Genomic DNA, 14207 nt, shown 5'->3' on the forward strand with positions numbered 1-14207 from the left:
AATTTGTGTGATAAAAAAAAACAAAACACAAAATAAAATACAGCAAATTTTGATAAAGCCTGGTGGTAAAATTAGTGTATGCAAAGGGTAAAAATACCGCCATGTAAAATACCCTGGGGTGTCTAGATTGACTGGCTTCAAAGATGCCACAAATAGGAAAAGGTAGCAGAAGGACTACATCAAAGTTCGAAGTTAAAAAATGTGCACTCCCAAATGTGGCATTTTACATCCCAAAAAAGCCCGACAAACCTATGCACACATATTGGGTCGAGTTGTTCGACAGTGATGTATACCAGGAGCTGTAAATTCACACCTGAAGTACAATTTGTGTGATAAACAAATTACTACCACAACATTTGACAAGGGGTGGTAGTAGAACTAGTGCATGGAATGGGTTAAAATGCCAGCATTTGAAATACCGCAGGGTGTTTATTCTTCAAAAATATATGGTTTTATTAAATTGGGAAACTGCATTAGCTGGCTTCAAAGATGTCACAAATAGCACTTATTATTAAATATACTTATTTCCCTATAACTTGCAAAAAAAAACCAAAACATGAAAACATTGGGTATTTCTAAGCTCAGGACAAATAGTAAAATCTATTTAGCAGGTGCTTTTGCAGATGAGTAAAAGATTTTTCAAATAAAAGTGAGAATTTGTTTTCTTTCAGATTTTCATCATTTTATTTATGGGAAATTTAGAAGATATTATCAAATAAATGCCATTTTTTGTGGGGGGAAAAAGTGTGTGTGTACACTTAATAGGAGAGGAGGAAATTACTGCTAAACACGAGCACAGCAAAAACAGCCTTGGTCATGAAGGGTACAAAAAATGAAAAACAGTTTGGTCCTTAAGGGTTAAGAGTTAGGCAGACCTGGATCAACCATTATTTTATGGAATGAAAGAATTTCATTATTTTATGGAAGAAAGCCTTAAAATTCATGTGATTTAGGCAAGAAAAATCTTGGATTATAATTGATGCATTCAGTGGTAAATTCACTTAACAGTGAGCTGCAGTTAGACAAACCTTTTCTCACGTCCTCCGTGCTACATCACCTTTATTATAACTGAGTGGTTAGTGAATAAACTATTTGGTTATATATATATATATATATTTTTTTTTTATCACTTGCTTTTGTGTCAGTGAATAAACCGGTTATGTTGGTGAATTGAAGCAGGAGTGAAATTAGACATGTTGCCATTGATGGCTATCTTCTTTTCTTTTAGTGTGCATATGAGTGGTTGGCAAAAATGGTGGTTTTGATATATTCCCTCTTTATATTCTGGCTTTTTTTTCGTTCATGAAGATTCAAACTGGGGGTGGGGTCATGTTATAATCAAGCAAATACAGTAATTATGTTATGTATTTCTATGATTTTAAAAGACCATACAAATAAGCCCTCTCGTCAGTTATGAAAGTATTTACCCCTTAAATAGCATGCATTCTTAGTTGGTGGGGCTGAAAGGGACAACATAATGTCTTTGTAATGGCCCCAGCTAATGGAACTGCAGGCACAAATGCTGAATTGGGCACAGAGAATACCAACACCAGACAGTGGACCAACAACTGATCTCCACTCAAATACTGGGGAATGTCCATCCATGACACCACATCATCTTGTGCTTGTGTGTGTGTCTGGACAGAGACACTTGAACATTGGTAAGAATGTCGTAAATATGAAGAAGAAAAACAAACTTTGGTTCAAGATGTCTTGCTAGCTCCATTGGGTAAAATGAGCAAGCCTTGGGCTATGGAACAGGTGATAGGTGATAGGATATGCTAGAGTTAATACATCTGACGCTAAGGTGACGAGGTCACACATGCAGCGCGGAATGTTCTACGGTGCACTTGTGCCATGTTTTCAGCAGGAATTTTGAATATAAATATGGGGAGTGAAGTACAATCAGTCAGTGACCGACATGAACTGTGAAGTGTCCTCCTTCCCCCCCATACTTGTTCATTAATGTAATTTTCGTCATATAATAACGCAGAATGTCAATTCCTGTGTTTATTTCATTGGTTGCCATGGCTTTCATTGAGGTAACCGTATTAAAGGTAGTGACCTGGTAAAGGTACAGTCAGTCTTCCCACGTACATGATGGTTGGCTGTTTCAGTAGAAAACAGTTCTTGCAACTAAGTATATAAAAGGTGGTTAGATTGTATACTTTGTTGTGATAAAAGACAAACCACTGCTTCATTCATGTTTGTGTCAGGTATTCATTTGTATGGCCGCCCTAATCCCCTTCCTCCCCATCTGGTTATGTATGTATGTAATCTCATGTATGCATTTTGAGACTAGATTTGTGCCAGAGACAGTATAATAGGGCTGGATGTGAGTGTCATTTAGATACTTGAATACCGTTTGTACGGAGTCCCCCTCCCATTGTTTTTTATTGTTATTATTATAGGAGCCTAGTGATGTCAAAGGTAAGATATAAAAAGTACAATAGTTTCCGAACACACTGCAAACACCACATTTTAATTTACATTTCCTTTGGTTAAGTAGAGTAAAACTAGCGTGGTTCTGATGAATTTTGAGGTTTCCAATGTTACTTACAAACTACGATTGCCACAGGAATGAATGATGTATAAATGACATTGATGGCGTTCGCTGTAGTATTAAAAATCCACCGGTTGGGCGTCCCGATATGCTGCAAACTAGCCCTTTTAATCTGGATGGGACTACAAGCAAACCGCATGTGTAACATTTTACATATTGCAAAAACATACATTACCTCTGCCTTCGTGTCACCATGGTAACCGCTCATGCTAGCTAGTTTTGTTGCCTCACCTATCATGGCGGCACGTTGAAGTCTTGACGTAGTTACGTGCTATTCAGCGGAGAGGGGCGGTACGCGCTCTGGTGAAACCGCATTGTTTGTTTCAAAGGAGGAATCTGGGCCGAGCCGTGGCCGCCGAGCAGAGACCTGGGGCGAGCTAGGGTGATCACACGGATCTCGGGGAAAGGTGGCGGTTTGGCGACTATTTATCCGTTTCTTATTAACGGCTGCTGCACCAGGGCAGGAATCGTAGGCTAGAAGCGCTGGAGAGTCGTGAAATCTTTTGTGAGCGGGGCCGCGGCTCGTTCGCGGCGGTATCCGCCGTCGGAGGGAGGCTCGAGAGAGCGATCGGTCGCCATTAGCCGCTAACGAGCCTGTCAACTGTCCGCTTCACACAGGTAATGGCTGGGAATATTGTTGTCTAATGCTAAACTCTGAAAATCGTCCCCGGCCCTTTTGCCTGCGCAGAGCCGAGCTCTTCCCTCCTCCTTCTCTTGTCCGCTGCCGGCGTCAGTGGAAGGAGGATCGCTCCTTGTTTCTGCTGTGTGTGTACTCTGCTTTGTGCAGTTGTTTTGCCAGACGCCATGTTTGTGGAATCCTGTCTTGATTCGGCCTTTAGCCGGGGATTGAGCTGCGGGGAAAGCGGAGTTTGGTTTGGCTCGTCAGAACCCTCTCCGTGGTCCCTGTAACGGCCACCCATTGATTTGAACGGGCCCGGGAAAGTGTTTGGTGCAGTGACGTCACGGCACTGGCTGCAACCCCAGCATTGGGGGGACCTTAACTCTTCAGCTGCCAGGGGGTCAAAAATAGTGGCAGGCACCAGACACCTCCTAACTCCAGTTATAGAGCGAGCTGGGGCGGCCGCAGCAAAGGCAGCTTGTAAGTTACGGGTAACCCTTCTCGTTGGCTTTGGTTCTGTGTGACTCACGCTGCGATTTAATTTTCATAACTCTTGGTGTATTCACGTCTACTCACAAATCGCAGCTTACTGAGAAGATGCGCCCAAGAGCTCTTTGGGGTTCTCGGCTGTGGAGCCCATGCGGCGGCTACTTGTACATACACACTTCCGTGCAGTGTAAACCAGTGAGGGATGTTCTAATGTATACATTCTAGAGTTTCTCCCCCCATTCCCCTCTCTGTTAACTTGTCACTTTGGTGTAGTTGTTTTGGTCCGTGTTATGATAGTATGCGGCGTCACGTGCTGTTTAAATCTGGCGGGTAGCTCCGTGCGCTAGTCCAAAAGGTAACCTGTGGTAAACTCACTACACCTATCTGCCCGTGTGGATTCGCACGGTTATGCCGTGGCTCACCAACGTGTTGCTATGTGTGTTTTTGTAACCGAATTGCTACTTTTAAGCTTGGCGTCCCTGGGAGTTATCAGTCATTGTTTTTTACAGCAGCCTGGCAGTAATATCACGCTCCGTACTTACCACAGAAACCAGTTCCCTACATCAAACTGTTTCACCAGCCCCTTCCTTTTACTCTCCGCTTCCTAACCGCTGCTTTGCATGTACATTGCATGCATGGGCGCTCTCTATGAGATTGGCTCCCCTCTGTGAAATTCAGGCCATAGATATATACTATGTTTTCTATTAATAGTATATGTCACCGCTGTGTTTTCTAAGTACAACTGTATCTGTGTCACATTTAATATTCCTGGTAATAATTCAGTTCCGGTTTTCTTTCAAAGACAAAAAAAGGGCCATTATACTAAATTTTTTCCTAATTTTAAATAATTTTTGATAGTTTCAGTAAGAATAATACTAAGTAGTATTCTCACTGTCCGGGTCAATATTTTAAAGGGTACAAACGTCTCGAATTTCAAATTTTCCTGTCAATTTTGGAAAATAAACAGCTGTATACTATTTACTTTTTTTTTTTCTTTTTCCTTTTTATAAACAAAACACCTGCCCCACATAAACAGTTTTCACAGAGCATATTTAATTTAATGCTGTTTGAATACACTGTGATACAGTTTGTCAAGAAGAGCTTTTCTTAACAGTACATAAGGCCATGTGCAGACGTCGCCTCAGGTGATCCCAGATACAACTAACAATGTTTGTGTCAGATCTATTCTATACTCATGTGAGGAGTAGCAGAAGGACACCCGAAATATCTGCTCTGTAGCATAAAACACACGGTCTTAAAATACATGTGGTTTAGGCAAGAGAAATTTTGGATTATAATTGATGCATTCAGTGGTTAATTCATTAACCACAGTGAGCTGCAGTTAGACAAACCTTTTCTCATGTCCTCAGTGCTACATCACCTTTATTATGACTGAGTGGTTAGTGAATAAACTATTTGGTTATATATATATATATATATATATATATATATATATCTCCTTATGTTTTATCATACATGATATGGACATATCGAAGTCCAGGAGCTGTCAGGAAAGTTTGCAGATTTGTTTGTGCTTTAACTCACGCACAATTCATTCAGAAGGACCAATACTAGATGGGTTCTTCTTCCGATGTATAGTTGGATGGGCTGATTTAATTATACATCATACAGTGTCAGCCAAGCTCTTACGGCAGGGAAAGGTCAATGAGAGCTAAAACACGCCTATCTTATCTGCTTTCACGTTAGTGAATAAACCCGGTTATGTTGGTGAATTGAAGCAGGAGTGAAATTAGACATGTTGCCATTGATGGCTATCTTCTTTTCTATCACCAGTTATACAGTTCTATTTCCATGTCTTACTCTTTTCTTTCCACCTGTGTTTTACACACTTAATGCTAAATTTAATAAAATAAAAAAGCCAAATAGGCCAGGAATCCTTATTACAAAGTGCCCCGAAATTCTATTGTCAATAAGGATTCCAATGCATATTCCCAGCCCTCTGCTCCAAACAACTATTCCTTGCACTACTTTTATGCGTGTTCCAGTTATCTCATCAATATGCGTAATAATACAATATTATATCAAAGGATTGGGATCCTGTAGTTGTTATAAGCTAACTGCAGGAATTTTTATCTTTAATACCCAGTAATTGCTTTTTCACAAGAAGTACCATAAATTATATATATATATATATATTTATTTATTTATTTTTGTAATTTGTTTTTTTTTTTACATAATAGTGCTTGTTATATGCTGATGTGATCAATGGTGTATATAGCTGATAATTGTCAGCAATATTTTTTTGGAGCCAAGACTAAGTTCAGCCCCGATATCTTTGGATGTTATATACAAAAGTGATTCTGTTTTGAAGTGAGTGGTCTTATTAACATAAACAGAAATGTAGTAAGCCAATCTGTACAACTTTTTTATTGGTTGCTGAAGTGGTAACACCACTTTTCAAACTTTGCACTTTTACACTTTACACGCAAGAAATAATTCAATCTTTAATGACTGTGTTGATAAACTTGAAGAATGTGTTAATCCAACAGAAACATTTAAGACCCAGCACGTTTTTCTTGAGAGCAAGTAAGTGGGCTGTCTGTATACAGGCTCATTAATACTTTGATACTTGGCCTTTGTTCTATCCTCTCTTCTGCTGATTTCTATTATTTCTGAATGGCCATTTAAGTTAGACCCACTGTCCAGAAATCCCCATTAGCCTTCTCTTGTTTACATAAACATTTTCATACTGAACAGTGTTGTGTCCCCCCCCATTTAAATTTGACACACTTTGATGTAGTCTTCAAGGTAAAACCCTATAATGAACATAATAAGCAGTTGACTGTTGAAATAGCCTGAACACTTTTAGCTTGTGCCAGCCTTTAAGTGAAGCATTATAGATGTATAGATAGTTTAATGTAACACATACTGCAAACATAGAAATAATGTTTTATATTGTAGAGCACTAGGTATGTTGGCATTTTATATAGAGCTATCCTATTATGCAGCACTGTACAATGGGTAAACAGGACTTAACAAGCAGTGCATACGAACTTGAACTTAAGGAAACAGAGGGGCCTGCTCAAAAGAGCTTACAATCTAGAAGTAAAATTTTAGCTTTTAGTCGTTTGCATAATTGTATTTGCATTTTCAATTTATTACATAGCATAAACCATTTTTTTTTAATTTTATATTAATCAGTTCTACCATTAAACACTAACCATGTGGCTATATATAAAAGCAGTTATGTACTTTAAAATTAATTTTAGGCTTTTTTTTTTTTTGTGTGTGCTGTTTTTCATACTTTCATTGCTGCTGAACTGCCTTTCATTTTTTTCTTGTTTGCAATGTTTTCCTTTCATCAAATACACAGTAATATATGTCCATTTTTAATGTCTTGCAGGTCTGTCAAAATGAGGCGAAAAGGACGTTGGCACAGGGTTTCTGCACCACCCAGAACATCTACATCTCCATGCAGTGTTAAACATTCCCCCACCAGGGAAACCTTGACATATGCGCAAGCCCAGAGAATGGTCGAGATAGAAATTGAAGGCCGTCTGCACAGGATCAGTATTTTTGATCCTTTGGCTATAATTTCTGACGATGATCTCACTGCTCAAGAAATGACTGAATGCAACAGCAATAAAGAGAATAGTGAGCAACCGCCACAAGTTTGTCTACGGTCAAAGAGGCATAAAGCTTGTAATGGTAAAAAGAAAAGTGAAGTTCTTCCAGTCGCACATGGAAATTCTACCACAAGCGTTCTCCCGGAGCCCAAAGTACGTGTCATTGAATGTAGTCCCCCCTCTGCTCCCAACAGACCTGCTGCCTACTATAAATTTCAAGAAAAATCATCAGAAGAGCTAGATAAAGAAGTAGAATACGACATGGATGAAGAAGATTATGCATGGTTGGAAATAATAAACGAGAGACGCAAAAGCGAAGCACTTTCTGTAGTTTCTCAAGACATATTTGAGTTCCTCATGGACAGGTTTGAGAAAGAATCTTACTGTGAAAATCAAAAACAGGGTGACCAGCAGTCACTGATTGACGAAGATGCTGTTTGTTGTATATGCATGGATGGGGAATGTCAAAACAGTAATGTTATTTTGTTTTGTGATATGTGTAACTTAGCAGTACATCAGGAGTGTTACGGGGTGCCATACATACCTGAAGGGCAGTGGCTTTGTAGGCATTGTCTTCAGGCCCGTAATATACCTATTGAGTGTGTGTTGTGCCCAAACAAGGGAGGTGCCTTCAAAAAGACTGATGATGATCAATGGGGACATGTTGTCTGTGCTCTCTGGATACCTGAAGTTGGGTTTGCAAATACAGTTTTTATTGAGCCCATAGATGGTGTAAGTAACATCCCCCCCGCGAGATGGAAACTAACTTGCTACCTCTGCAAGCAAAAAGGTATAGGTGCCTGCATCCAGTGCCATAAGGCCAACTGCTATACTGCGTTCCATGTCACCTGTGCTCAGAAGGCTGGACTGTACATGAAGATGGAACCAGTTAAAGAAGTGACTGGAAGCAGCACAACTTTCTCTGTTAAAAAGACTGCCTACTGTGATGCCCACACTCCATCAGGATGTGTGAGGAGGCCATTAAATATTTATGAAGAGCCAGATTCCAAAAATGGCATTTGTAGAAGAAGTAGTGACAGATCAGTCAGGTCATCGTCAAAAGTGAGGAAAAAAGCTCAGAAAGCAAAAAAAGAAGAAACTGAGACTTGCGCCATTCTCCCAACAGTCACAGTACCAGATATTCCACCGCAAACGTAAGTTGGCAAATATCAGTAATGCTCTACAGGGGATTCCAATTTACAAAATATATATAGTAGGAGCCTAAAGCGACACTTTGTGCTGACAAAAATCTATTTAAGAACGTGTCTTGCAAGAGTTTTACAGTACATCCTTGTATATCTTGGTGAAGAAATATGGCATATGGGGTTGCTACAAATTTAGTTTAAAATATATCATTTGTTCACTCTAGTGCTGCCCTACATATTATATAAACCTTCACCAGACACTAGACCAGACCTGGGCAAAGCACGGCCCGCGGGCCACATCCGGCCCGCTGAATAGCTCGGACCGGCCCGCAAAGAGTGTCCTGGTGACTCACCAATGAGTCCGGTGTCCCCCCCCCGCCCCGGTCACTTACCTTAAACTCCTGTGTTGGAAGCGTTTGTCTCGGGTGCCGGCGCTTTACGCTGGGCGCCGGCATATGACGTCAGACGCCGGCGATCAGCAGTGAAGCGCCGGCACCCGAGACAAACGCCTCACGCTTCCAACACAGGAGTTTAAGGTAAGTGACCGGGGCGGGGGGGGGGGAGATCCTGAGAAGGGGGGGTTAGGGAGTTAGAGGGGAGATACTGAGAAGGGGGGGTTAGGGAGTTAGAGGGGAGATACTGAGAAGGGGGGTTAGGGAGGGAGGTCTTACTGTGTTTGTGTGTGTGTGTCTTACTGTGTGTGTGTGTATCTTACTGTGTCTGTGTGTGTGTATCTTACTGTGTCTGTGTGTGTGTATCTTACTGTGTCTGTGTGTGTCTCACTGTGTCTGTGTGTGTCTTACTGTGTCTGTGTGTGTCTTACTGTGTCTGTGTGTGTCTTACTGTGTCTGTGTGTGTCTCACTGTGTCTGTGTGTGTCTCACTGTGTCTGTGTGTGTCTCACTGTGTCTGTGTGTGTCTCACTGTGTCTGTGTGTGTCTCACTGTGTCTGTGTGTGTCTTACTGTGTCTGTGTGTGTCTCACTGTGTCTGTGTGTATCTTACTGTGTCTTACTGTGTCTGTGTGTGTCTTACTGCGTGTGTCTTACTGTGTTCATAGCTTATTCAGTTATTGTAATAAATATTTTAGCCCATTTTTTAGCTCAAAATATTTTTTCCTTTTTTTTCTCCTCTAAAATCTAGGTGCGTCTTATCAGCAGGTGCGTCTTATAGAGCGAAAAATACGGTATGCACTCCGAAGCCTTGTTCATTTTGTTCACTTCTGTGCTGTGCTAATAGTTATTCAGGCCTTACTTATTCAAGCACCTCTACCAATGACGTAGGCTTGAATAACTTTATTAAACAGCACATAAGTTAACAAAATGGACAAGGCTTCGGAGTTTGTAGTTTGTAGAGGTCTGGCCCTCTAAAACCATTCCAATTTCTCATGTGGCCCCATGGGAAAATTAATTGCCCACCCCTGCACTAGACGGATATAACTAAAACCACTTGACTCTAAGTCCTCCATTGGAGGTTTTACATGGTTCTTTTTTTGGTTCTGTTCAAGTGCGGATCACAGATCAGAAACAAATCTTTTTGGTATACCATACGTTGTCATGATTGCATCGTTATAGTATATGTCTTTGTATAGTTTGTTATGCAAATGCAACCTGACAGACGAGTTGCTCATGTCATTTATTTATAGATCATGTTTAAATTGCTACTTATACTTTTGGCAGTATAGGTTTCCCCCCTCTTCCAGAAGAAACACTATACAATGAAGCGAGGCTTTCCCTTTGTTGATATTGGCACGATAGCCTGTTTGGCATGGTTCCATGCAGGTGGCATTGGAAGGGAGCCTCTGTAGTGAACACGTTGGCCAGGAGAGAATATACTAAGGGTGCATGTTAGCACATCTCTTGCCTAATTTCGTTCACTGAACTGATGCTTTTGGAGGCGATTATTACACAAACAGTGTTTCTTTGAGAAATGCTGCTCATGTGTTGAGTAGGTGAAGCACATGGTTAGCAAGACTAAGTGGCCAGTCGTGGTATTTTTATTTTTTTATTTTTTTTTTATGATTGCGCCGCTGCTTCATCTATGAGTCAACCCCTTTATCTTAAATATGAAAATCTATATGGTGAAGTGTAGAATAAGATTCACTGGTATCTAGCAAGGTTACACCACCCAGTTGAAAAGTTTCAATAAAATCTGCCAAAGGACAAAAATTTACAGAACTGGTCCACAAAAGCTAAGATGGTAACATAGAATTACTACATAAAGTCAGTTTTTAAATTAAGCAAATAGGTGCTGTTACAGTAGCTTGTACATCAGAATACTGTTGCAGATAGTGTTGTCAGCTGGAAATGGGTGTAAATGTTAGAATATATAGTTGAGTAAAGTGATTTGAGAGTAATAAAGCATGTGTTTTGGGAACCTATTGGCAGCTCTTCTCCAATTTGTAGCATATTAACAATTCAAACTATTCTGCAAACACAAGTTCACAAATAGAGACTGAATACAAACTTGTGCAGTTATAGTACAGATTATAATTTGTATTTATAATGTGAAATGCCAGAGGGCTGTTCTGGCATCTCAAGGATACTGAAGTAAAAGTCAGTGTGCTTCTCAATTCTTCGAATCGGTTAAAGATGGCACACAGAATGAAGTGAAAGTGGTAAAGAAAAGGGATTTAAAAAAAAAAAAAGGCACTTCTGTCAAAACAATTATTTGTAAATAGACTTGTTATGTAACTTACCAGTAAGAGCAGTTTTAAGTGCATTACTGCACACGGAAGTTCTTTCGAGAGTGTGTGTATTAGATATAAGTGAGCAGTTCATTCTAGCATGTACTTTAACCAACTTTCTATGCACCTTTTAATGCTTTTCTGTGATCATTTCACTGGAAAGTGTGTGTTTGTGGGGCAGTGAGTCCTGAGGTGTATTGCATTCTAAACTTATTACACTTCACACCTTTAGAACCATAGGTCGTAATCTAAAACTAGTGCATCTTCATCTTAGATGGAATGTAAAAAATGTACTTTACTGAGAGGCTGGTAGTTAAGTGGAACAGCCTCTCAGCAGAAATGGAAGAATTTAAGTGCATAGGATAGACATATGGCTCCTGAATTTAAGACGAGCCCAAATGCTGATTAAGGTTTGATAGGAAAGACTGGCAGACAAGGTGGGACCAATGGGTATTATCTGCTGAGGAATTCTATATGCTTACAATGCAGTATTTTATGATTTTTTATAAATCTAATATCTTTTATAAAAGTCTGCAATCATGTTGTGTTTTTTTTCTCTCCCCTCTGTCTTGGTAAATAATTTTCTTCCCAATTCTTCAACATATGCTGAACAAACAGCTCTTCCTAGGTATATATCTCTAAAAGGATAGCATGTCAATTATAGCGTTTGGATACTACTTGTATGAAAAATTGATTTGTTAGTGTATAAGATTCATCGAAAGCTTCTTCCTGGGGCAATGCAGCACTATAACTTGTCATCTCTAAATGATTGTTACAAACCTTTATGTATTCTTATGTTTATTTAATTATATATTTGTGTGTGTGTGATATATAACTTTGTTGTAATTGACATATCTAAATGAAAAATAATTTCTCCAGAGTAAGAACATGTATTTGTTTGCATTTGTTTTAGAATTAATAAAATAATGAACCAAGTATCTGTTCAACGGAAAAAACAGTTTGTTGAGAAAGTACACAGTTACTGGCTCCTGAAACGAATTTCTAGGAATGGCATTCCCTTATTGAGGAGGCTCCAGTCCAGTTTACAATCACAGAGAAATATTCAACAGGTAACCTGTCTTTGTTCTTAACCAGTCCTCAATACAATCAATTTTCCATTACACTGTTAGATTATCATTTTATCTGTATATTTACTAACAATTTTAGGCTTAAGCAAGGACACTTTTTTAATGTATGGGCTGTTATTGAATGTATATTGGATATTAACTATACCGTAGTATTGAAAGTGTTTTCCAGTAGTCTTCTGTCCCTTTTCTTAGTGTTCTTTAAAAATCATGGTTTGAACTATAATTGTAGTTTTTTTTCTTTTTTTTTCCTAGAGGGAAGATGACGAAGAAGTACAGTCCTTGAAAAAGAAATTAAAATATTGGCAGCGGTTAAGACATGATCTTGAAAGAGCGAGGTTATTAATCGAACTCATACGTAAACGGGAAAAGCTAAAGCGTGAACAGGCAAGTTCTGTGTCAAGTTTTTCCCCCCCTCCAAAAAAAAACAAACAAAAAAAAACAACCCAAAAAAACTGCTTTCCTTATGACTTGTTTGGAAACGGCTAGAAAGATATTTTTGGATGTTTTAGGTTAAAGTGGAACAGGTTGCTATGGAGCTCCAGCTGACACCGTTGACTGTATTGCTGCGATCTCTTCTTGAACAGCTACAGGAAAAAGATCCTGCTCGAATATTCGCTCATCCTGTTAGTCTCACAGAGGTCAGTTGCTTTTTCTTAGTACCCTGATTTATGTTTATTAGATTTGTTAAAGTACATTTTGCGTTTCATATCAAAACGCTCTTCCAACAATACACTCACACAATATAACAGTCATGCAGGTATGCTTGTGTATAAATGCTTGTATAAATAAGTATAGTTTTGTTGGGAGAGTTCCTGTCGTGATTAGTTTCTTTTTGTGTGTCTGTATAAAATGGTTAAATGTCATTTTTTAATATTACAGGTGCCCGATTACTTAGACCACATTAAGCATCCCATGGATTTTTCTACCATGAAAAAACGGTTAGAAGATCAGAGATATAAGAACCTCAATGAATTTGAAGAGGACTTTAATTTGATCATTGAGAACTGTATGAAATACAATGCAAAGGACACCATTTTCTTTAGAGCTGCTGTGAGATTACGAGATCAGGGGGGTGTTTTATTGCGGCAAGCGAGACGGGATGTTAATGCCATTGGCTTTGATGATGAAACAGGCATGCATTTACCCGAAAGACCAAAAACCGAACCACCACAGCAGTTTACATGGGATGATGGTAAGTCACTAGCATATTTTCTCTGGTGTGGTGTAATCCGTTTACATATCATACCTGCCACTATGTTCTTTTTGTAGTCAAAGAAAAGACAGATCCGGTATGTAACATTGCTCACACTTCCCTTTTAAGGACTTTTTTTCTCATTTACTGTATTCCCAATTGGTAAATATACTATGGGTTTCCAATTTGTGTCCTGACACTTCCTTTAAAAACATACATTTCTGGTAGAACACTTGTACATTTCTTTTGTTCGCATTTCATGTTGGTAAGTAAGGGTTCTGGCTAGTACAAAGCTCCCAAATGTGTGGAGTCTAAACTGGCAATAATTCTGAATCAAGTTGCTTTAAAGTTAATGAGATGGAGCATACTGGCTACTGTAAGCTCTTTTTAAAGTACAAAACCCCTTATTCCACACACCAATTTGAAATGTTGTTTTATTTTATTTTCAGTTGACAAGCTACTGAACCCTGACAACAGAGTGCACATGTCCTTGGAGGAACAACTGAAAGAGCTCCTGGAAAAATTAGACATGACATTTGCAATGAAATCAAGTGGATCAAGAAGTAAACGATTAAAGTTGCTTAAAAAAGAAATTAATAACATACGTCAAATGCTGTCGCAGCAACACGTCCAGCCTCCGCAAATAGAATCTGGTATTGGAAGCTTTGAAGAGGAGAATGGATCAATAATAGAAAACGATGGTGAAGAGGATGGTAAGAAAATGTTTTGTCAGTATCATTGTGTATTAAAAACAGGCACCTTTTCTTTAGCTATATGCACCTAAGCACACGTTTTGTAATGTATGTCAAGTGTTTTTAGTTCAGTTAATACAATATTTAG

General features: G+C 39.2%; 1 protein-coding gene across 6 annotated transcripts in view; it reads left to right on the top strand.

The window, feature by feature from the left end:
• Nucleotides 1–7045: 7045 nt before the first annotated feature.
• Nucleotides 7046–14207, top strand: part of LOC149302859 (bromodomain-containing protein 1-like) — a 32013-nt gene continuing 24851 nt past the window's right edge. For 3 of the 6 annotated variants that reach the window (XM_089482033.1, XM_089482034.1, XM_089482038.1), the window contains exons 1-6: nt 7046–8412; nt 12001–12157; nt 12428–12559; nt 12685–12813; nt 13055–13367; nt 13817–14080. In XM_089482033.1, coding sequence (XP_089338159.1) covers nt 7046–8412; nt 12001–12157; nt 12428–12559; nt 12685–12813; nt 13055–13367; nt 13817–14080 — 2362 coding nt within the window. Of the gene's footprint in view, nt 8413–12000; nt 12158–12427; nt 12564–12684; nt 12814–13054; nt 13368–13816; nt 14081–14207 lie in introns of all 6 variants that reach the window. The other 3 variants (XM_089482035.1, XM_089482037.1, XM_089482036.1) reach the window with 3 other exon arrangements.

Source organism: Sceloporus occidentalis, unplaced genomic scaffold, assembly GCF_023333645.1.
Source record: "Sceloporus occidentalis isolate IW3139 unplaced genomic scaffold, rSceOcc1.0.p SCAF_17, whole genome shotgun sequence".
NCBI classification, from domain to species: Eukaryota; Metazoa; Chordata; class Lepidosauria; order Squamata; family Phrynosomatidae; genus Sceloporus; species Sceloporus occidentalis.